General features: G+C 40.2%; 1 protein-coding gene across 7 annotated transcripts in view; it reads left to right on the top strand.

Annotated features, from left to right (window-relative positions):
• Nucleotides 1–21,787, top strand: part of LOC148900301 (C-myc promoter-binding protein-like) — a 72,171-nt gene that overhangs the window by 21,482 nt on the left and 28,902 nt on the right. For 4 of the 7 annotated variants that reach the window (XR_016114437.1, XM_088991922.1, XM_088991926.1 and 1 more), the window contains exons 2-16: nt 523–853; nt 3,931–4,177; nt 4,269–4,338; nt 5,769–5,938; nt 9,656–9,939; nt 10,371–10,437; nt 10,590–10,648; nt 10,792–10,936; nt 11,179–11,354; nt 11,750–11,850; nt 12,004–12,219; nt 16,432–16,577; nt 18,129–18,167; nt 19,780–19,913; nt 20,102–20,234. Coding sequence is in view for 6 of the 7 variants with exons in the window: in XM_088991922.1 (XP_088848048.1) it covers nt 546–853; nt 3,931–4,177; nt 4,269–4,338; nt 5,769–5,938; nt 9,656–9,939; nt 10,371–10,437; nt 10,590–10,648; nt 10,792–10,936; nt 11,179–11,354; nt 11,750–11,850; nt 12,004–12,219; nt 16,432–16,577; nt 18,129–18,167; nt 19,780–19,913; nt 20,102–20,234 (2,295 nt within the window). In the remaining variant the exon portion in view is untranslated. The remainder of the gene's footprint in view (nt 1–522; nt 854–3,930; nt 4,178–4,268; nt 4,339–5,768; nt 5,939–9,655; nt 9,940–10,370; nt 10,438–10,589; nt 10,649–10,791; nt 10,937–11,178; nt 11,355–11,749; nt 11,851–12,003; nt 12,220–16,431; nt 16,578–18,128; nt 18,168–19,779; nt 19,914–20,101; nt 20,235–21,787) is intronic. The other 3 variants (XM_088991927.1, XM_088991925.1, XM_088991928.1) reach the window with 1 other exon arrangement.

Raw genomic sequence — 21,787 nt, 5'->3', positions numbered from 1 at the left:
CCTTGTCCTTGGACAAATATAACGAGGAGTCAGTCAGCCCTGTAGTTGTTGTTTAGGTTTTTGGCTGTCGTGGTATACAAATGTTAACAGAGAGTCATGAAACAAGAACAATGTCTCAGGTATGGAAACTTTCTCAAACATGCCATGCTTTCCATAATTTTGGTACAGTAAATGTTTTTCAATGAAGTCCTTGTCTGTGGCATCCGTTCTGAATGGGGCGGGGAATGCGTTCACCTTGGCCTCTTAAAAGCGGCCCGCTACACACCAAGCATCAGTTAAATACAGTATGGAGAAATTTCGAATCAGTCTCGAGCATTTTTACATTTATGTACTGTACCGTAAGGTTTTTAATAGATCAAGAGTTTTTTTGTGTCTGCAGACAAAAGCCACAACACACAGGAAAATTACTATTTTTGAAAATGTTTGACTTTATGTCGATGTGAATGTTTCTTTTTCCCCATTTGTTTCCAATCATGTATTTAATATGGCTGTCATTTAACATGGCTGTCACATACCTTACAGACACCTGGTGGTAATGGGAAAGGATGGAGGACAAAGGCCCTCGTGTAGCCGACTATTTTGTGGTGGCGGGCCTGACAGACTCATCCAAGCCATTGGACCAAGAAATCCACTTTGACGATGCCTGCCATAAAACTGCCAAGCCCAAGTCCCCCATTACTGATGTGGCTCTGGTGATCCGGTCCATGGGTGATGAGGTGCCACCAGGGTTTACATGCATTGAGACGACGCCAAGTGGACATTCTGCCGATCTCAATAATGGAGGACTTATGGCTCCCCAGATTTTCCTATGCTATAGACGAGGTTGCGACAAACCACCACTCATTGATCTAGGGTAAGAATCCTGACATTTCTTTGTTTGCCTCATAGCTTCGAAGTTCATCAAATTCACAGTGGATACTGTAGATTCATTCCCCCTCAGTGACAGTGTGAGCTTGTCTTTCTTAATCAGTCTTTCTCTGTACAGTATTTGATTTGTGATTGACTGGATGATTCACAGAAATACCTAGCCTTCCATGAGAGTAGGTAGTTGCGTGTCAGCTGATTGAACCACTACATGGTCAGTCTATAATTTATCTTAATAAACAAAACCTTTTGTCAGGTTTGCCAAAAACAAAAGAGGCTAAGTTTCTCTGTCTGCCAAAGATAATAAAATATGAAACACAGTTGAAATGTTGAATTTCAGATGTGAGGTGCAACACTGGATGAAAGTAACAATATATCTGTTAGTACCATGTTAGCGACATGCGTAAATCTTTGTTAAAACAGCTTCATTTTTGCTATATTACATTGGAACAATGCAAGGTGTTATTTACCATAGCAATGTCGACAACAGTTACTTTTTGACTTCCTTGCAGCTGTTCTTTTGATGTCGGTAGAAAAATTGTTAAAAAGTATATGTAATAATAATACATGTGTACCGTATTCTCTGCACTATAAGGCACACCTAAAAGAAAATGTTTTTTTTTCAAAAGCTGACCATGCGCCTTATGTATGGAAAACATTTTAAAATATGTGCATTCATTGAAGGTGACCCTTGTAATGTGGTGCACCTTATGTATGGAAACATTTTAAAATATGTCATTTGTTTGAAGGTGCGCCTTATCGGCCAGTATATGTGTCACCCTCAGCAACATGTATGAAACATATGAAAAAGAGTCATTTGTTAGTTTTCCTGTTTTCCCGTAACAGCAAATTATGACAATGAGTAGGGGACTATTACTGGAGTCTCAGACTACAGAGTTAGGTGCTTATCAGGCTCTGACAAAGAGGCTCTATTGAGACTGTCAGCAGGCTTTGTGTGCCGATAGTTATGAGGGGCTACAAATGTGTAGACATAAGTAGGACTAATGAGAACTGGGCCGTTCTCTGTGTGAGCAAATGTATACATTAGTGCTGATTTGTGTCATTTCTAAGTTGAAATTGAAAAAAAAAGTTGTTGGCATTTTTTTGTTTAATGATAAATAACATCAGTTATGAAAATGCATTCTTGGCTGTTTGAAAGTTATCTATAAATACAGTTGAGTTGAAATACCCAAAATGTTCAAGGTCACCTTTTTTGTGTATGAAATATCACACGCAAATGATGCTTTGAATTATGCTTGTCATGGTCACAGTCATGGATTAGATAACTTAAAGGACAACCGACGTCTCCGGACAAGTTGTGTCCATAATTTGTAAAATCGCTTCAAATGACTTCTACTGAGCGTATTTTACAAAGATTCCACCGCATATAGCTATATATGTTTTACATTTTAAGACTTGCGCTGAATATTCCGGAAGTCTTGTTTTTGAGTTGGTGACAAGTCCTCACCCTACGTCACTGAAGGAACGCCCCTGACTGAGAAAGGACATACCTTGGTTCACGAGGCGTGATGCTCACCTCAATGCATTTTGCGGTACTTTGTTTGGTCTGAAAACTTGGTGTTGATCCGTGTTGTTGGCGAAATTAGAAGGAACACACATAAATAATGCAATGGTAAATCATTGCATGTTACACAGAGACAACTCTTTGATATTCGTTGACAAAAATTCCAAGCTGAATAATAAACCTCTTTCCAACGGAGCTGTGCATCCATCTTCTGCATTTTCTGTGACACTACACATCAGGCTTGATCGCTCAAAATGATGCGGAAGACCTTCTTTAATCGATTGCAAACATTTATACTTTCCTCTTCAGAACTATTTGAATCATATTCATAACTGGATGTGTAACAAGAAAGCATATTCTCCGAATCTGAAGCCAATGTTTTGATTCTTGAGCAAGGCAAGACTTCGTGGCGGGACGTCACGTCACGAACTGGGGGCGGGACTTTCTGAAAATGCCCAATTCGCAGCTCAATTTTTTGCAGATTGTGGACACTTTAAGTCATTTTTATTGGTGTTTTGCATTTGACTAAAAATATCAGCCTGCGTGTTTTTGGTATTTTAAATGCTACAAAACGTTTTTCTGATGTCAGTTAGGAAACAAAAAAGTGATGTCGGTTGTCCTTTAAGGTGCATGCATTTATCCAGCCGCTAACAAGATTTGAATGTAGCGTCACTCCATGTCACTGACCAAAGCTTCACGCCTCGTGAACCAAGCACATGTCATTCAGCCCTATGTAGAGTGTACACTGCATACAAGCCGGCGTTAGCCAATGCAGCTATGTTGGTAGCATGACTTATCTCATGTTTGAAGGTCACAAATGAGACAATGTTGTATTGGGTGGAATACTGTACACAGTCAATAAAAAAATAGAAGAGAAATGAGCAACTTACCGAATGAGAACGACTTGGAATATACAGTAAAGTATTTACCCTTCATTTGTCTTCAGGGGTGTCCATTCCCTTCTTTTTAACTTGTATTGCTAACCAGAGTACAAAAAATATGCCCATGAGATCTATCAATGGGACAGATTGAGAATGCGTGTGTGAGCCATGTTCATAAAATTGATTGACCAATTATTCTGTCATGTGTTATGTCTCTGCAGTCTTTGATTGGCCTATCTTGACAAGATGTCTGTGTAAGCTCTCAGTCGTACAGGAGTGGTCCATCGATGAGAAGGTTTCTTCAGCCGTCATCTGTACAAAAGTGAAGGTTTCGGACGTTTCGCCTCCTATCAAAGAGGCTTCGTCAGCGAACATTTTTTCTTCGCTGACGAAGCCTCTTTGATAGGAGGCGAAACGTCCGAAACCTTCACTTTTGTACAGATGACGGCTGAAGAAACCTTCTCATCTATCTTGACAAGGTTATGAATAATGAATACCTTGTAATTATTAAAAGTTAGCAGTAAACTAAGTGGTTTCTGCTATCCATTGTGTATCAATGTAGAGGTCTGCCTTACCCCCGCAATGATACTCCTAGTATGTTTAATAATCATATATTCATTATATTTATGTGAGTGATTACTGTTTCAATTTTCTTCACAGTGTCCTCTATGAATGGAAAGAGCGACTAAAGCAGGGCTGCCACCTTATCCAGACAACCCCCTCTGGTCGCCCAGCCAACATCAGTGGAAACTCCTCCCAGCGCATCTATGTCACCTACCGGAGGGCACCTGAGAGCCAACCGCACGCTGCTCTGGCTGTCACAGACATCTGTATCATTATTCCAAGCAAAGGAGAGACTCCTCCCCACACCTTCTGCAAGGTGGAAAAGAATCTGAACAGTAGTATGGTAAGATTCGATTGACAAAATGTTCGGTGTTTACATTCAGTATTCTGGTGTTTGACATGAAATAATCTGCTATGCGCTTGTGTTGTTTCAGTGGGGTTCCTCTGTCTACTTATGTTATAAGAAGTCTGTGACCAAAACCAACTCAATAGCATACAAAGCAGGTAATTATTTTGGTTTTGGGTGTAGACACTTGTGCTGACAATGAAAGTCCGCTTATCATAAATGAGTGGCCTGAACAGATTTGTTAGATCAGTCACCATGAGTCTATGCAGCACTTTATTAACCATGTTCATGTTGAGACATTTGGGAGAACCAGTGTTATGGAAACAACCAAACTAGGTCCTTATCTCGGTTCTTCAGATTGCCATTTTCTGCCAGTTCCGTTGGTGAATTGGACATAAATTGCCATTTCTTCTTACAATCCTGCCCTGCTAGTAGAAACATGTATCGCAGGCATTGTGTCAGAGATGTTCGATCGGACACTGTGGATAAAGGCTCGAACACAGGAAGATTGTCTTTTACTGCCCGCAGGGGACGCAGGCATTCAAGACAGACGCCCGAATTCTGCAGCCCCCTGCCAAGCTATTAATTGAGAGTATATGCAAATTTAAGTGATACATTAGTAAAACATAGTATTCTTGATTAGAATACCATGTCCCTGCACGTTCTAAACACCAACAGCTGTAAGCAATAAAACTTTTCCATGAACTAATAGATTTGTAACCTGGCTAATGAGCTCTTCCTGTGAGGGGGTTTCAAGTCCTAAATTACTCCTGCGACAAAGGACTTTTCCAAGTCCTAAATTCTGCCCAAGGCCAGATCCTAGATGACAATGACAGGTTAACAGGCTGTGTCTGTTCAACTCAGATTGACCCCAGGCCCTCTGCGCCTTCACTGTGGGCCTATTGTTCGGCGGCCAGCTAAGCATACGGACTTATCCTCCTACAGAAACAACATTCAAACAAAAGATATATATATTTTACCCCCTCCATCTTTTTCAATTTTCAAAAATTTTAAATCGCTCCAGGGAGCCACAAGGCCAATCGCACTTCATCTGATTCTGAAGCTGAGCCATGATTGGCCGTTACTTTAGCCCAGAGCAATTGTATTACATTTTTCACTTAACATAGTTGAATTTTCCCAAAATTCAATCCACATGAGCAAATATCATATTGCATGAATTGTATAGTGCCTCTTTGCAATTTTTTTGCTGATGATACTAGTGCAGCGTGTTCGACCGGAAACAAATTCCTTGTGTGTTCTACATACTTGGCAATAAAGATGATTCCAATTCTGATTCTGATGAATACCGGTAACTTGAGTAAAAGTCACTCTTGTATCCCATGTGCTCTCTATATTTATACCTATCTCTAGGGGAAATGGGGCTGGGAAAATACTGGCTATGCACAGAGCTGACATGATTTGGCTTTTTTTGTACATCTTTGCCACACTGCATTGTCATTTTCCTTTTCACATTTCAGATGTATTTTATAGTAAAAGGTAGTATCATACAGAAAAGTATTTTAATTCCATGTGTAATTACAAAGCACCGGTAGCCTTGGCTAAGGCTTACATTTATTTATTCCTTTAGGATTATTCAGCAGATATCCAGAGGACGACTATGAGTCATTCCCACTACCCTTATCTGTTCCTCTCTTCTGCCTTCCCATGGGTGCCACAATTGAGTGTTGGCCTGTCAACACCAAATACTCGCTGCCTGTTTTCTCTACATTTGTCCTAACTGGGGCCTCTGGAGAGAAGGTAAGATGGATTACTTCATCTTTTCTTCTTCTCTCTCCTATATCAGGCCAATCGACTATCAAGTGCGTATGCAGCCCCATCAGAACTACTCCAGACATGGGCAAACTACGGCCCGCGGACCACATACGGCTCATTGGGCTTTTTAATCCGGCCCGCCAAACTTGTCCAAATTATAGGAAAAACAGTGTCTGAAAGTCATGACAAAAAGTTAGCGGACAACAAGGCAGACAACTCGGACAAGCTGCCTGCCCCATTTTTCACAATTTGAAACACAATAAGACGAGTAATCACCAATAAAAGCATTGTCGCAAAATATAAACTTTAATTTTTTAATTAAGGATGTACCTACGACAAATGCTACCTTGCTTAATTTACGGTAAATGTCCATGGCTGTAGATTTCACTCATGTAGTCATTTGTCGGCATGGTGAACAATAGAATGTTTGCATTGCCTGCTACAAGCCACTAAGCCCTCTTCATAACTCTCATGTACAATCACGGTTTAATGTAAATTTACATTTTGTAGCGTCACATATGTTGTTAGCTTCTTTTGAATCTTTCTTCTGGGCTGAGGTTCTGTGCATCTATTTTGGAAAATGATATGCAAATGCACAACCTTATAACGCTTGCGAAAATCCGGAAGAAAGAAGAAGGCTTCTGATTGGCTGCCGTGCCGAGTATGCAAATTTCAACTGCAGGTAGCCGATGCTTAGCGATGATACACGTGTACTGTTTGAGCGTGAAGGCGAGGGCGTCCGTGGCGAGTTTGTAGAGCGCACGGTCAGGACAATCCATCCATGATTTTGCAGTTTAACACAAGTAGATATTATTTAGCTTTGCACCTTCGATTGAAACTTATTAAAAACAGACAAAATCTTGGTAAATCACAGTGTGTATGTTATTTTAATCTATTTCCATTTCCTCCTCCCAGTATCTGCAAAATAGTATGTAAATGCCATATCTTGCATATTCCTTGAGACAAATTTACTCACTGAAAAGGGCTATTTTTCACATTTGAAAGACAGTTAATAAATTGGGTTGTAGTGTTCTTACTGTGCTATGAGGTTTGCACACACTACATTTAAAGGCGTCTCCGGACAAGTTGTGTCCATAATTTGTAAAATGGCTTCAAATGACTTCTACTGAGCGTATTTTAATAAGATTCCACCGCATATAGCTATATAGCTATATTTTACGTTTTAAGACTCACTCTGAATATTCAGGAAGTCTTGTTTTTGAGTTGGTGACGAGTCCGTACGTGACGTCACTAAAGGACCGCCCCTGACCGTAAAAAAGAGACATTGTAGCAGTCTTTCCATCCCGTCAACGTATTTTGCTGGACATGTTTGTTCTGAAAACCGTGTTGCCCCCAAAATCCGCCAGAAGAGACCGTCCAAGCTCCATATCAGGAATTTATCAGCCTGTGGAAACGGAGGTGGCCACAGGAGGTCGCCATTTTGTGCCTCTTTTCTGGTGAGCGATTTCCCCCCCAATGTTGCCTCAAAATGGCATGGAATAAATTCTTTAATCTATTGCAAACATGTATGCTTTCCTCTTCAGAACTATTTGAATCATATTCATAACTGGATGTGTAACAAGAAAGCATATTCTCCAAATCTGAAGCCATTGTTTGGATTCTCCAGCAATGCAAGACGTCTTGGCGTGACGTCACGAACTGGGGGTGGGACTTTCTGAAAATGCCCGATTCACAGCTCAATTTTTTGCAGATTTTGGACACTTTAAGTCATTTTTATTCGTGTTTTGCATTTGAATAAAAATATCATATTGCGTGTTTTGGGTATTTTAGATGCTATAAAACGTTTTTCTGATGTCAGTTAAGAAACAAAAAAGTGACGTCGGTTGTCCTTTAATGCTTTAGTATATGTGGCTCAAACACTCCCTCCAAATGCTCCTGGCCCGCCGGCCCCTCTGTCAAATTTTAGAACCAATTGTGGCCCGCCACTCAAAAAGTTTGCCCACCCCTGAGCCATTCTCACCAACTAATAGTTCCCAGTTATAGAAATGGTCATCCATCTAGCTGTTTTAACCAAAACTGTAAGAGCTTGAACAAATTCCAGACTCTTAACTTCACACTGTGTTGTGTCAGGAAGGGCATCCGACGTAAAAGCTTGGCCAAAACAAACATGCGGATCAAACCTCTTAAGATGGAGAACACTGATTTGCTGTGGCGACCCCTTGAAGGGAAAAGCCGGAAGGAAAAGAAGAAGACTGTGTTTATTTATCGATGTGAAGGTTTCTTCAGCCGTCATCTGTATTTTTTGAAGGTGTCGGACGTTTCAAAAAGTACAGATGACGGCAGAAGAAACCTTCACATCGATGGACCACTCCTGTACGACTGCGAGCTTACACAGACGTGTGTTTATTTGTCTAATAATTTCTGAATCTGATGTTTTCGGAATAAAAGACTGAACAGTTCATGCAGTATTTGATCACAAAGTTCATTGATAACAGCTGTTTAGATGGCTATAAGTAGTATTAACTGCTCCCGTAAACCAAAACATGCTTTTCTGGCAGGCTTCAAAATAGTGTATTTCAACCATTTTTCTGTTAGCCAACTCTACCGCCTTTACCCACTTGTGCACCACCGCTACCCACCATTCAATGACATCACAAATTCATAAAATTGCATTTTCACTACTTTAACAGTTGACATATTCCTCAGTGTACAGTGATTCACGCGTCAACCTCAAAGTGTGGAAGTACTGGGTTCGATTCCAGCTCTGGCCTTGCTGTGCGTCATCATTCCAACAACTTAGTTGGTTTGTTGATAAAGTCTCTTGTGCTTTGATCTGTCCAATACTTCTTGGAAGCGTGACAGTTTTGGGGGCAAGTGTAATCACCAGCTCCACTAACCCTGGTTTGTTTGAGTCCTGTATTGATTTTTAAGAGTAGTGTGCTTACTTTAAGCCGAAAGGAAAAGAAGTGTGCTTTCTTTATCTGGCTTTTTAATGCTGCGGCCCCAGGTGCAGGAATGTTGACAAATGTTTTGGGGAATGACAAAATAATTACCTTTTTGGGTAAAAGGTCTTCACCCACACAGAAAAAAGTGGGTGTGGAAGGGTTTGGTCACAATATTTAATAACTTTCAGTGGATGCTCCGGGTTATGACAATGTGGCGAAACAAAATTAAAACACTTCAATGAAGCCAACCATGACCTTATGTTTGTTTTGTTGCTGTATTTTTACATACACAACCCAAATGTACACCTGATAAAGACAATTTAGTTTTGGAAAATCATCCTTCAGCAATATTGGCCTCCTTTCCTCTCGTGAAATCCTTTGATTACCATTTATGTTTCACACACTTTACAGAAATACAATATGTCCTCAAGTGAGAGCCAGGATCATTTAAACAGTCAGACTTGAAATGATTATTTCAGCATTATTTTGCCGTGTCAGTCGACCTACTGCTTTTTTTGTCTTTCCCTCAACACATGACAGGCAGGGAGGGTGGGGGTGTTGAAACATTTTTATCCAAGTCAGGAGCAATGGGTTTTTTATACTGCAGAAAGCAAGCAAATAGTTGCACGTACCTATCTTGAGGTCCCAGCCTCAGCAACTTGGTAAACATTATGACGATGCTAACGGCATATGTAAACATTGTGCCATCGGATTGACGTATTGATGGAGGGGTAACATTATCCTGTGGCTACTAGATGGTGGGCTACTAATCAACACACATCTTTTTTGTGTGCAGGTATACGGTGCAGCCATCCAATTTTATGAGCCCTACCCACAGGAGTGTCTCACTGATCAACAGAGCTCCCAGTTGGGTCTACTTCACACAGACACACCCAAAGCCTCCCCCTGTAACAGCCCAACTGATGTCACCAACAAGACCACTTCTTCCACTTGCTCTGTCCACACCAACAAATGTATCTGCTTGCTTTCTCACTGGCCCTTCTTCGATGCCTTTCGCAAATTCCTCACTTTTCTGTATCGCTATTCCATCTCTGGCCCTCATGCTCTGCCAATTGAAAAGTGAGTTGTCCATACTGTGTCTTTGGCTTTTTTTTATCTACCTTCTCCATGTTCGTTTAGGAATACAATCACAGACACACGCCTTGTTTCGACGAGACGAATTGTGATCTCATTAGTTGACACATGTGTAATCATGGTATTGAGTGATAGTTGTCGGTTTTGCCATGTAGATTTCTGGATAATGAGCATCATCACTTACTCAATGTTGATTTTTGATTCAAGCTTAGAAACCTTTTCATCACAACCGCATATCCCGACCCCAAGCTCACAATTACAATTTATGGTTGCTTTGAGCAAATCAACGGGCTAAGCCCAAGCTTGTACTGTATTTAATATTTAATTTTTTTGTTGTCGTGCTGTTAGGTGATCAAAAATCTGCATTGGTTTTGAACATACTCTTTTTTTTTTAAATCGGATATTGTATTTCACAGGCACATTTCTCATTTCATGCACAAAGTTCCTTTCCCATCCTCTCAGAGGCCTCGCATCCTTTTGCAGGTAAACATTAATTTTAAGAGTAGATTGCCCCTCATTGTGGTGTGATCTTTTGTAATCTTTATGAACTTCTGTAAAAAGTCTAAAGACACTGAAGTCCCAATCCTTGTTTTTAATCTTTGCATACTTAAATATGTATTTTATCATTTCCACAGCTTTCCCCTCATGATAGTCTAATGTTGAGCCAACCTGTATCTTCTCCATTACCACTCAGGTAAGAATTTCAGTTTCAGAATTGTACGTTTCATGGTCTCATTTATTATTTGAACATAGTTATTCTCTGAATGATAAAAGAATAGACTGTTTTCCAAGGCCCATAAATCTGAATATTCTTTAGGGCATTTGTCTTTCTTGCAGTGGCGGACGATTTTCCACATTACTCCAGAACTTGGGTCCAGAGAATGCCGTCACCCTGCTGGTGTTTGCTGTCACTGAACAAAAGATTCTGGTTCACTCATTACGACCGGCAGTACTCACCAGTGTAACCGAAGCTTTGGTGTCTGTAAGTTGCTAAATTCAGATGTAGTGACTTGTTTTTGTGTCATTTCCAATTGTGTCCTTCAATATATCTTTGCGATCTTGCGATCGCTTTCTTTTTTCAGATCGCTCTAACTTAGTTGTGTTTATATTCCTAAAAATGATACAATCATCACCAACAACCAAAATGAATGACTGCAGATGCAAAGTAAACTAGAAACTGTTGTAAATGCACAACTCTTGGTTTGAAATATTCATTCTCCTCAGATGATCTTCCCTTTCCACTGGCCTTGCCCATATATTCCTCTTTGCCCCCTGGCACTGGCAGATGTGTTGAGTGCTCCATGCCCGTTTATCGTAGGAGTGGACTCTCGTTATTTTGAACTTTATGACCCGCCACCAGATGTGAGCTGTGTGGACCTGGACACAAACACCATATTCCAGTGAGTGCACCCTACTAAAATTAATTCTCCAACATTTATATACAGTTCAATTGAAATGGATGCCACCTCTTTGAAAAGTAACCATTCTGGTTACATGACACATACAAATGGATCTTTTTGTGTATTTTATGCAATATAGTTGTTGATGGTGTCTGTAACTTGCTAAATCTTGTACATGTACAATATCCCATTATTTCCACATTAGTCACGTGTGTACACATTATTAGTTCTAAATTGAGCGGTATAGTTTAGGCGGCACTCTTTGTTGTTTTTTTGTGGTGTAGGTTGCAATATAACCTGAGCCCCATGGGGCTCAGGTTATATTGCAACCTAGGTTAGGGTTAGGGTTAGGGTTAGGGTTAGGACTAATGCATTAGTCTTGTCTTATTTTCTAGTAATGAAGATAAACGTACTCTCACATGGAAGAGCTTGCCCAAGAAAGCCTGTAAGAACCTCATGAATGTGCTGAACAATCTCTACCAACAACTAGTTGATGGTGAGCACCCACTAACATGCACCTTGAAACCTGTCCCCCGACAGTGCTTTTAGCAGATACAGTGGAGCACAAAGTTATTGCTTCATAATTTTATGGCTCTAGTTCTAGATGTGATTTGGCTATTTATTTGTTTATTAACATATCTGTACTCAGGTCAGCACCGGTCTGACAGCCTGCTAGAGCTCAGTATGAGTGATTTAACAGAGTTAAGCTGTGGGAAAAGTCTCCATACTGTGGAACTAGAGATCCAGGAAGCCTTTCTGCGCTTCATGGCAGCCATTCTAAAGGGATACCGTTCCTTCCTGCGTCCCATCACCCAAGCACCATCAGAGAAAGCCACTGATGCCAGCTCACTTTTTGACTTACAAGGTATGACAGATATTTTAGTTGGAGCTCAGCTACTTGTAGGGACCAATTGAAATACATTCTTATTCTACGTAGCAATCCCTTTTGTATCAGTGTCAGATGGCTAGGATAATGCACCAGAAAACAACCTTTTTTTAATAAGGGTTTAACTCGTTCCTTGCAGATCTAAAAATGCTCTGATGGGAATTTAATGAGCTGTTGAGGAGCTCTTAGTCATTTTCGTGTGAATAGCCTCCCAGTTATAACGGTCTGCATTTGGTCCCTGGGCTTTCAGGAGAATGACCAGACTTCAACTATCTCTTATATTCCCCCAATTTTTCCACAATCGGCTTTTCCTTTCAAGGGGTCGCCACAGCAAATCAGTGTCCTCCATCTTTAGAGGTTTGATCCGCATGTTTGTTTTGGCCGGATGCTCTTCCTGACACAACCCTCTGTATTTATCCGGGCTTGGGACCGGCACTAGAATACTTGTGTCCCTACAGAACAAGCAACTCACTCAGTAAAAGGCTCCCAAACACAAAATGGTCATCGCCACAGCACCATTCAAAAAAGCAAAAACTACTACTGATACGATACAAAAATTCTATTTTCTGCATGCAAATGTGCTATGTATTTTGTCTATTTATCTCAATGATAAAATCATCACAAATGAAAAGAATATACCATATTCAGACCAGGGAGGGTACATGGCTATTTATCTATATGAACCCTACAACTGGTGACCAGTTTAGGATGTATCCTGTCTCACCCAACGTCAGCTGGGATACGGTCCAACCCACAGGTACAGTGGTCCGAATGAGGACAAGTGCTTTAGAGAATGGGCGGATAAGTACCATAGTTAAATCCATCCAATTATTAGTGATCATTAAGGCATCTGCTTTAAAAAACACGTTTTGAATCAGTAGACTATATATTAGCTAGCTAGCTTTCTATCTATTTGAGTTATTCCAGGTTGAGTGAACGCTGGCCCATGTGGCTGCTGCTGCTCACCCACAGAAAAAAAACGTATCCAGTGACTGTAAAGTGGCCTTGAGAGTTTTGAAAGCCGCTTACAAATGAAAATTATTATTATTATTATTATTATTATTATTATTACTTGTCATCTTCCCATGTCAGTTGCTGCTGTCTTCTGTTGACAATATTGCTGCTGAAGTCATTTGATGTATGATATGATGTCATAATGTCTTCTTTCGAGAATAGCTGTTACCAATATTGTTAAATGTCACAAAACATGATTTTGTGGTGATATAAACAAAAGTGATTTACTTTATTACTCTTTGATTTTAGACTAAAGGGATAGTATTGTATTCTAATAAATTTTAATTGTATTGATGCTTGACCACAAAAATAACAGCAACATCTCTTGATTAATGTGTTCGTCAAATGCTCAAGGGGAAAAAAAAGAACTTTTTTCTTTCAAATCAAACGTTTGCTTTATTTAAGAAAGCAAACATTTGAACGAAGCTTTCAAAATCGGAATAAATTATTCAGATTTCAAAATCTTCATTTGGTTTGGAAATGTCTGAATTGCGGTTCGTTTGTCAATTTACATACTCGGCATGGCAGCCAATCAGAAGCCTGCTTTGTGCTTCAGTCCTTCCCGAGCGATATAAAGTTGTGCATTTGCGTATCATTTTCCAAAGTCGATGCACAGAACCTCAGCCCCAGAAGAAAGATTCAAAAGCAACGTAAACACAACGTAAACGTACATTATCCAGTGACTGTAAAGTAGGGGTGGGCAAACGTTTTGACTCGCGGGCCGCATTGGGTTCTAAGATTTGACAGAGGGGCCGGGCTAGGAGCATTTGGAGGGAGTGTTTGGGCCGGAAATACTAAACCAAAAGCATTAAAGGACAAGCGACGCCTCCGGACAAGTTATGTCCATAATATGTAAAATCACTTCAAATGACTTCCACTGAGCGTATTTTACAAAGATTCCACAGCATATAGCTATAGTTTACGTTTTAAGACTTGCGCTGAATATTTATGAAGTCTTGTTTTCGAGTTGATGATGATCCCCATGTGACGTCACGTTTGGACTGCCCCTGACCGAGAAAGCGACACACAGTGCATTTTGCGGCACTTTGTTTAGTCTGAAAACTTCGTGTTGATCTGTGTTGATGGCGAAATTAGAAGGAAAACACATAAATAATGCGATGGTGAATCGTTGTGTGTTGCACCAAGACAACTATTTGATATTCGCTGACACAAATTCCCAGCTGACAAATCAGCCCATTTCCAACGGAGCCTGGGCGCAATCTTCTGCATTTTCTGGGTGCTACATTGCTGTCATTGACGGCTCGAATTGATATGGGAGGACTCCTTTAATCAATTGCAAACATTTATGCTTTCGTCTTCAGAACTATTTGAATCATATTCATAACTGGATGAGTAAAGAGAAAGCATTTTCTCCGAATCTGAAGCCATTGTTTTGATTCTTGAGCAAGGCAAGAGGTCTTGGCGTGACGTCACGAGCAAGGGGGTGGGACCTTCTGAAACTGGCCATTTCCGGATTCATTTTGAAGTCATTTTTATTGGTGTTTTTCATTTAACTAAAAATATCAGCCTGCCTGTTTTGGGTATTTTAGATGCTATAAAACGTTTTTCTGGTGTCAGTGTGAAGCAAAAAAAAAAAAATGGTGCCGGTTGTCCTTTAAATGTAGTGTGTACAAACCTCAATAGCACAGTAAGTACACTACAACTCAATTTATTAATTGTCTTTCAAATGTGAAAAATATCCCTGTTCAGTTAATAAATCTGTCTCAAGGAATATGCAAGATATGGCGTTTACATACTATTTCGCAGATACTTAGAGGAGGAAATCGAAATAGATTAAAATAACTTATGCACTGTGATTTATCAAGATTGCATCTGTTTTTAATAAGTTTTCATTGAAGGGGCAAAGTTAAAGAAATCAACATTTATTGAAAAATGGAATCACTTTCAACAATCAAAACATATTACACAACGAAATATTCAAGCTCAATAATACCTACCTGTGTTAAATTCCGCAAAATCATGGATGGTTTGTCCTGACCGCGCGCTCAACAAACTCTCCACTGACGCCCTCGCCTTCACGCGCAAACAATACATGTGTACCGTCGCCGAGCACACAGACATCGGCTACTCGGCACGGCAGCCAATCAGAAGCCTGCTTCTTTCTTCCGGACTTTCGCAAGCGTTCTAAGGTCGTGCATTTGCATATCATTTTCCAAAATAGATGCACAGAACCTCAGCCCAGAAGAAAGATTCAAAAGAAGCTAACAACATATGTGACGCTACAAAACGTAAATTTACATTAAACCGTGACTGTAAACTGTACGTGAGACTTATGAAAGGGGCTTAGTGGCTTGTAGCAAGCAATGTAAACGTTGCATTGTGCACCATGATGACAAATGACTACTGCAGTAAAATCTACACTGTAGATTTGTCTTATATTATATTCTTTCATAACTGCCACAGTTTCAGTGCAGATCAAACAGACACACTTCCCTTTGAATTCTTTGAAGAAATATTCACTCTCCCACCGTGTCTGAAATTTTCTGCACTCACTTTCTACCTTTCGCTTCTTTGGTTCTGCCATGTTTAGTAAATGGGTAAATTTCTTCTGGGATTGGCCTTATTGGTGAAGCAACTCCTTGATCAACAGTAGCTCCCCCTGGTGTTAAAACTTTGAAGTGCGGGCAAAATTTGAAATGTGGGCCATATTCCATTCTGTTCATAAAATTTCTTGCAGGCCAATTAAAAATGGACTGTATGCCGCAGTTGGCCCGCGGGCCGCAGTTTGAACACCCCTGCTGTAAAGTGTACTTGAGAGTTTTGAAAGGCGCTTAGAAATTGAATGTACATTAAAAGCATCGTGGAAAGAGTAGTTCGCGTGGGTTGTAGCAGACGACGCAACGCAAACATTGCATTGTGCAAAATGACCAACAGTGTATGGACAAACGACCAACTGGAGCAAAATCATCAGCAAGGGATATTTACGATAAATTAAGCAAAGGTGCATTTGTGGTAGGTACATCCTTAATAAAAACAATCTTTAATACTTTGCGGTTAGTCATCTTATTGTGTTTCAAGTTGTGAAAATGGGGCCGGCAACTTTACGGCTGAGCAGGCAACTTTTCAGAGTTGTCTGTCTGCCCTGGCGTCCGGTAACGTTTTGTCATGAGTTTCATACACTGGTGTAAGCTAACAAAACATTATCTTTGTCTCCAGGGTTCTTGAAAAGCCGTGACCGCTCCCACCAGAAGTTCTATTCATTGATGACCAAAACCCAGATGTTCATCCGTTTTATTGAGGAGTGCTCCTTTGTTAGCGACAAAGATGCCAGTCTGGCCTTCTTTGATGACTGTGTGGAAAAGGTGAGCATCTTCATTAATAAGAATAAGATCCAGCAATGATCCCCAAAGGGAAAATTGGAGATCAGAGTAGCTCGCTTGGATAGTGCTTAAACATGCAGTCTATGATGTTGAAGGTGCTCGTTAGAACTACTGAACTCCGCCCTCCCCTTCCTTTTCCTGCCTGACCAAAGCAATGCCCCTCACAAACATGTTCTTTTGCATACAAATCGCTATATCTGTTAGATTAGTAGCTTGACTTATTCGTGTTGAAAATTGCCAAACCGAGTGCCCGAAGACGGCTGGGATAGGCTCCTTTACCCCCAACGACCCTAATGAGGATAAAGCGGTACGGAAAATGGATGGATGGAAATCTTACAGGTTTGATGTTGTAGATTTTGGACTGGCTGCTCACTCGCAGAAAAACTTATTCTGTGACTGTAATGTGTCTTTGCGAGTTTTGAAAGCTACTTATAGATGAGTTGTATTATTATAAAAGAGTGAGAGTTGATAAACTTGTCATTCTCATTGCATCATAATGCAACTTTGGCTTTGTTTTTCGAGATACACTATGCTGCTGTTGAAGAGAGTGTGTGTTTGTGCAAGAGAAAAATATTGCTACATTATTCGATCACGCATTCCATCCCTGATTGATTGGCCTTTTCATGACAAAGTGTTTTTCGACAATATCAGTGCTGTTGATGATTATACACTGGCGATGATGAGGGTATATGAAACAATACAATGAGGGTGAAAAAGCTTAAACTTAATTCGACTTATATCAAATGACACTGTTGATTGATCTAGCACAGGTCTCGGGAACTGATTAAGAGAGCCATAAAAGTAAAATATTTAGAAATATTTTTTAGTGAGAGCCACACGCACACACGTGATTTCAACAAAATGCCAGAATGTATTATTTCAAATAACTTTGTGATAATACTCACCATTAATATGAATAGTTTTCCTCATGATCGATTCAGCCAAACGATCGGAATGAAAGTCAACTTAGGCGAAGCTATTGCTAGCTAGCTTGCACACTGCTCATTAGCTTGCACGCTTGCTTTCTGCTGTCTCTCACAGAAGTATATTGATGCTAATGTGAGCATGGGGCTTGTCAAAGTGCCACTGATATTCAACTGTTTCATTCATTGTTTCATTGCAAATTAGGATCACGGCAGAACCTTTTCTCTCCACAAAGGCAAATCCTTCGGGCCATTCAACGATACTCATACAACGATACTCTTTTTTTTTTTTTTTTTTTTTACTCGTCAGGCTTATTTAAAAGGGGCCGTTTACCTGTTTCGACATCAACGGCGATAGGTCAGTATCATCCGCGAGAATATGTATTTAGTTTCATCGGCGAGCCAAATGCAATCATCACAAGAGCCATATACGGCTCGCAAGTCATAGGTTCCCGACCCCTGGTCTAGCATCTCAGACTGACTTTATCTTTTCAAACCTCTTATGTTCTACCAAATGGTTTTCAATTCAGTCTCCTGTTACTATGTTGAATTTTAATCCACTTTTCATGTACTCATTTTTTTCCTATTCTGTCTGTCTCTTTGTGAGCAGCTGTACAGTTCTGACCGGAATGCTGAAAAGGGGGTCAAGGTATAGTTTTTTTTTTGTTATGGGTATTTCTCTTACTTTTTAGGGCCCTTACATTTTAATCGTCCAAGGAAACAACAAAGAAGATACAATCAACCCAGTTTCTCACAATTGGGATTTTGTGGTTGTGTTCCTTGTCAGTTTCAACAACAGTGATGCACTGTAATCTTTGTTTAATTAACGAGGCGTGGCCAGCATGCAGTATACAATGGACAAATATTTGCAAGGTCTGGCTCCAGTAATCTCCTGCACACTATGGCTTGCCATGACAGGGTGTCTTTTAAAGTTCATTGGAATGGTTTTGGGAGATGCCACATTGACTGCAATGTGGCATCTCCACAACCTTGGTGTGAAAAGGGGCCTGAAAGGCAAGTCAATGAGGCTGTTTTGGCCCCTTTCCTCTCAAACACAAGGTACAGGTGTAGCACAAACACAGAAGCAGGGATTGGATTGAAACAGAATGGTTACGTGTCAATATCTCATTTTAAAGAAACATTTTTAATTATAAAATACAATGCTCTCCTCACGTACCGTATTTTTCAGTGTATAAGGTGCATTGGAGTATAAGGCGCACCCTCAATGAATAGTGTATTTTCAAAAATTTTCTCCAGATAAAGCGCACTTTCAAAAATGAAAAAAAGGTTTTCCAAAAATAATATCAAGATATATAAGTGTTCCAAAATATAAGGCAAACCTACCTCTACCTACAGTAGAGGCTCGGGTTCTGCACTACTTCCTTTACAGGGGGAAATGTCGGTGGCTGCTGACAGTAGTTGCGAGACCTGTTGTGGCTCAATATTACTTCACAAATAAGACTGATAGAAAATAGACAGAGTAGAAGTCATCATGTTTAAGTTTCATCCTGTCGTATGCTTAGTAGGCCGAACACGTGTGACTATAATACACAATGGTTTCTCAGGTAATAAATCTAGCCTTGGGCGGAAAGGAATATTTGTTGAAAACCAACCCTGAGCAGTAGGGAGGACTTGGTCAAACTTGTGCACACGAGAAGAGCTCATTGGCCAGGTTACAAATCTATCAGTTCATGGAAAGGCAATCAATTAAAATGTCTGTTCTGTTGGTTTATGGAAGTTGGTGCTTGTACCAACGGAAGACTTGGGAGGATTTCCATGAGACGTCCAGGGGCGTGGTATTCAAATCAAGAAGGCTTTGTTTTACTAATGTATCACTTGAATTTCCATGTACACTCAATAAGTACTGCTGGACAGGGGCCGCAGAGGTCGGGTGTGTCAGTCAAGAAGCTCACACAAAGTGACTTTATGAAAACTGCGCCCCCTGCTGGCAGTAAAAGACAATCTTCCTGTATTTGAGCCTATGTTCAGTGTCCGAAAAAACATCTCTGCCAAAGGCGCACCTGCATATGAGGCGCAGTGTCATCTTTTGAAAAAAATGGAGGCTTTTGGGTCCGCCTTATACACCGGAAAATACAGTACTCAAATTTTGTAAACAGCAGTATTACATCTCTGTGATGTGATATTGGCAACCGTCAACAGCATATGTCCAACTGGATCATTTCATCTGAGGTTTGAGCCTAAAAGATGTACTGGAAGTGAAATGGTGTCCTTGTAACAATGTGTTCATCACTTCTCTGCAGGTCGATGGTGACAGACCAGAGGAAAACAGGCTAATAGAAACTGATGAATCTTACCGGAGTGAGCACACGGTCTTCATCACACCTCCAGAGTTGCCTCCTCTGCGTGAAAGCGAAGAACATACATTATGCTACAGGTAGAACAAAATTGAAGGAACGCAAAAGTTTATTCCCAAATTGTCTATTGACTAAAAGAGAAGTAAATTGGGCTTTCCATTTACAATACAATATATTTTCAAGAACCCTAGTTACAATAGTGAAATATTTTCAAGTCATTTGTGAAAAATGATTTATCTCATAATGTCTATATGCATGTTCTTTAAAGATATGACGGCTTCCCAGCTTTAAATCTTGACCTGTTTGATCCAGTGGAAGGGCTTCAGACCCCAGCTTCTCGTCTCTGTGCCAGGCACAGTTGTCCCACCAGCCCCGCACCCATGTTTCGGCGCAGCAAGCAGGTGAATGTCGCAGCAGGCTGCTGTCTTCATTGTGATTTCATAATGCATAGGGAAGAAGGGTGTTTCACACACACACACACACACACACACACACACACACACACACACACACACACACACACACACACACACACACACACACACACACACACACACACACACACACACACACACACACACACACACACACGTACAGATGTAGGTATGTAGGTATAACATAATTTAGGTCATTTAATAACTGACAGCCAGCAACTTTTCAGAAACTATCAACCTGTCTCTTTACGACAACAATTTTAAAATATTGTATATTAGAAAAGCTATTCAATAGCAGATTAGATAATTTCTTGGCCAGACACGAATTACTCAGTAAAAGGCAGTATGCCTAAATTCAAACAAATCACCAATACTGGGCTTAATACTCAGTGTTAAAATTTCAGTGCAACAAAAATTCTACACTATTAGAATAGTCATAGATAGAGACAAAAACACTGTATTTCACACAATCAACCACAAAGTATTCCTGAAGAAACTGGAGCGATTATGATATCTGAGTAAAGGGAAAAAGTGATTGGAAGTAGACAGTTTGTGAAGTATTCAACATGTTTTTACAATCATTGTGGTGTGTGTGTGTGCGTGTGTGTGTGCGTGCGTGCGTGCTTATGGAAAACAGGAAATGGGAATATGTACTCAGAATCACAATAACCTTTATCGCTAAGTATGTAGAACATGCTGCACTAATATTGTCATTAAAAAATGGCAGAGGCCCTCTACATTAGGGGTGTCAAAGTTATTTTTTGCCGCGGGCCACATTGTAGTTATGGTTTCCTCTCAAGGGCCGTTATGAATTTGGGGAACCCATTAGAATGTTTAAATCCCTTCAAATATTACATATGGAGCACACAGCAAATTAATGAATAACTCATTTTCAAATCTGAAGTCAAGAATAATGACTTTTAATGTGGTTGCCATCCAAAAATATGCCATTTTGGCTCAGATTTTAGCCATCATCATGGAATTTAACAAGTTTGATTTGCTACCGCGGGCCGAAAAAAATGATGTGGAGGGCCGGATTTGGCCCGCGGGCCTTGACTTTGACACCTGTGCTCTACATTAATTGATTAAATGGTGATGTAAATAAATAATATACAGTAAAGTCTCGTTATATCGATATTCAAGGGAGTCCGAAAAATATCGATATAACCGGGACTATCGATATATCCGATCCTGCGCCGAACTGCATTAAACAAAAGCCGCCAAAAGTGGGCAGCCAAGCGCCATATAAGAAACGGAGCTGGCCATTACCTCCCTTTTTTTTTGGGTGAGATGTTCCCCCAATGTTGCCTCAAAATGGCACATATAATTCTTTAATGATTGTAAACATGTATGCTTTAATCTTCAGAACTACAGTGTATTTGAAACATATTCATAACTGGATGTGTAACAAGAAAGCATATTATCCGAATCTGAAGCCATTGTTTGGATTCACAAGCAATGCAAGACGTCTTGGCGTGAAGTCATTTTTATTTGCATTTGAATAAAAAGTGACATCGGCT

The sequence above is a fragment of the Hippocampus bargibanti genome, linkage group LG03, assembly GCF_051943395.1.
Source record: "Hippocampus bargibanti isolate YZ-2025 linkage group LG03, ASM5194339v1, whole genome shotgun sequence".
NCBI classification, from domain to species: domain Eukaryota; kingdom Metazoa; phylum Chordata; class Actinopteri; order Syngnathiformes; family Syngnathidae; genus Hippocampus; species Hippocampus bargibanti.
The sequence above is the reverse complement of the archived record's forward strand: the minus strand, read 5'-3'. Positions and strand labels throughout refer to the sequence as shown.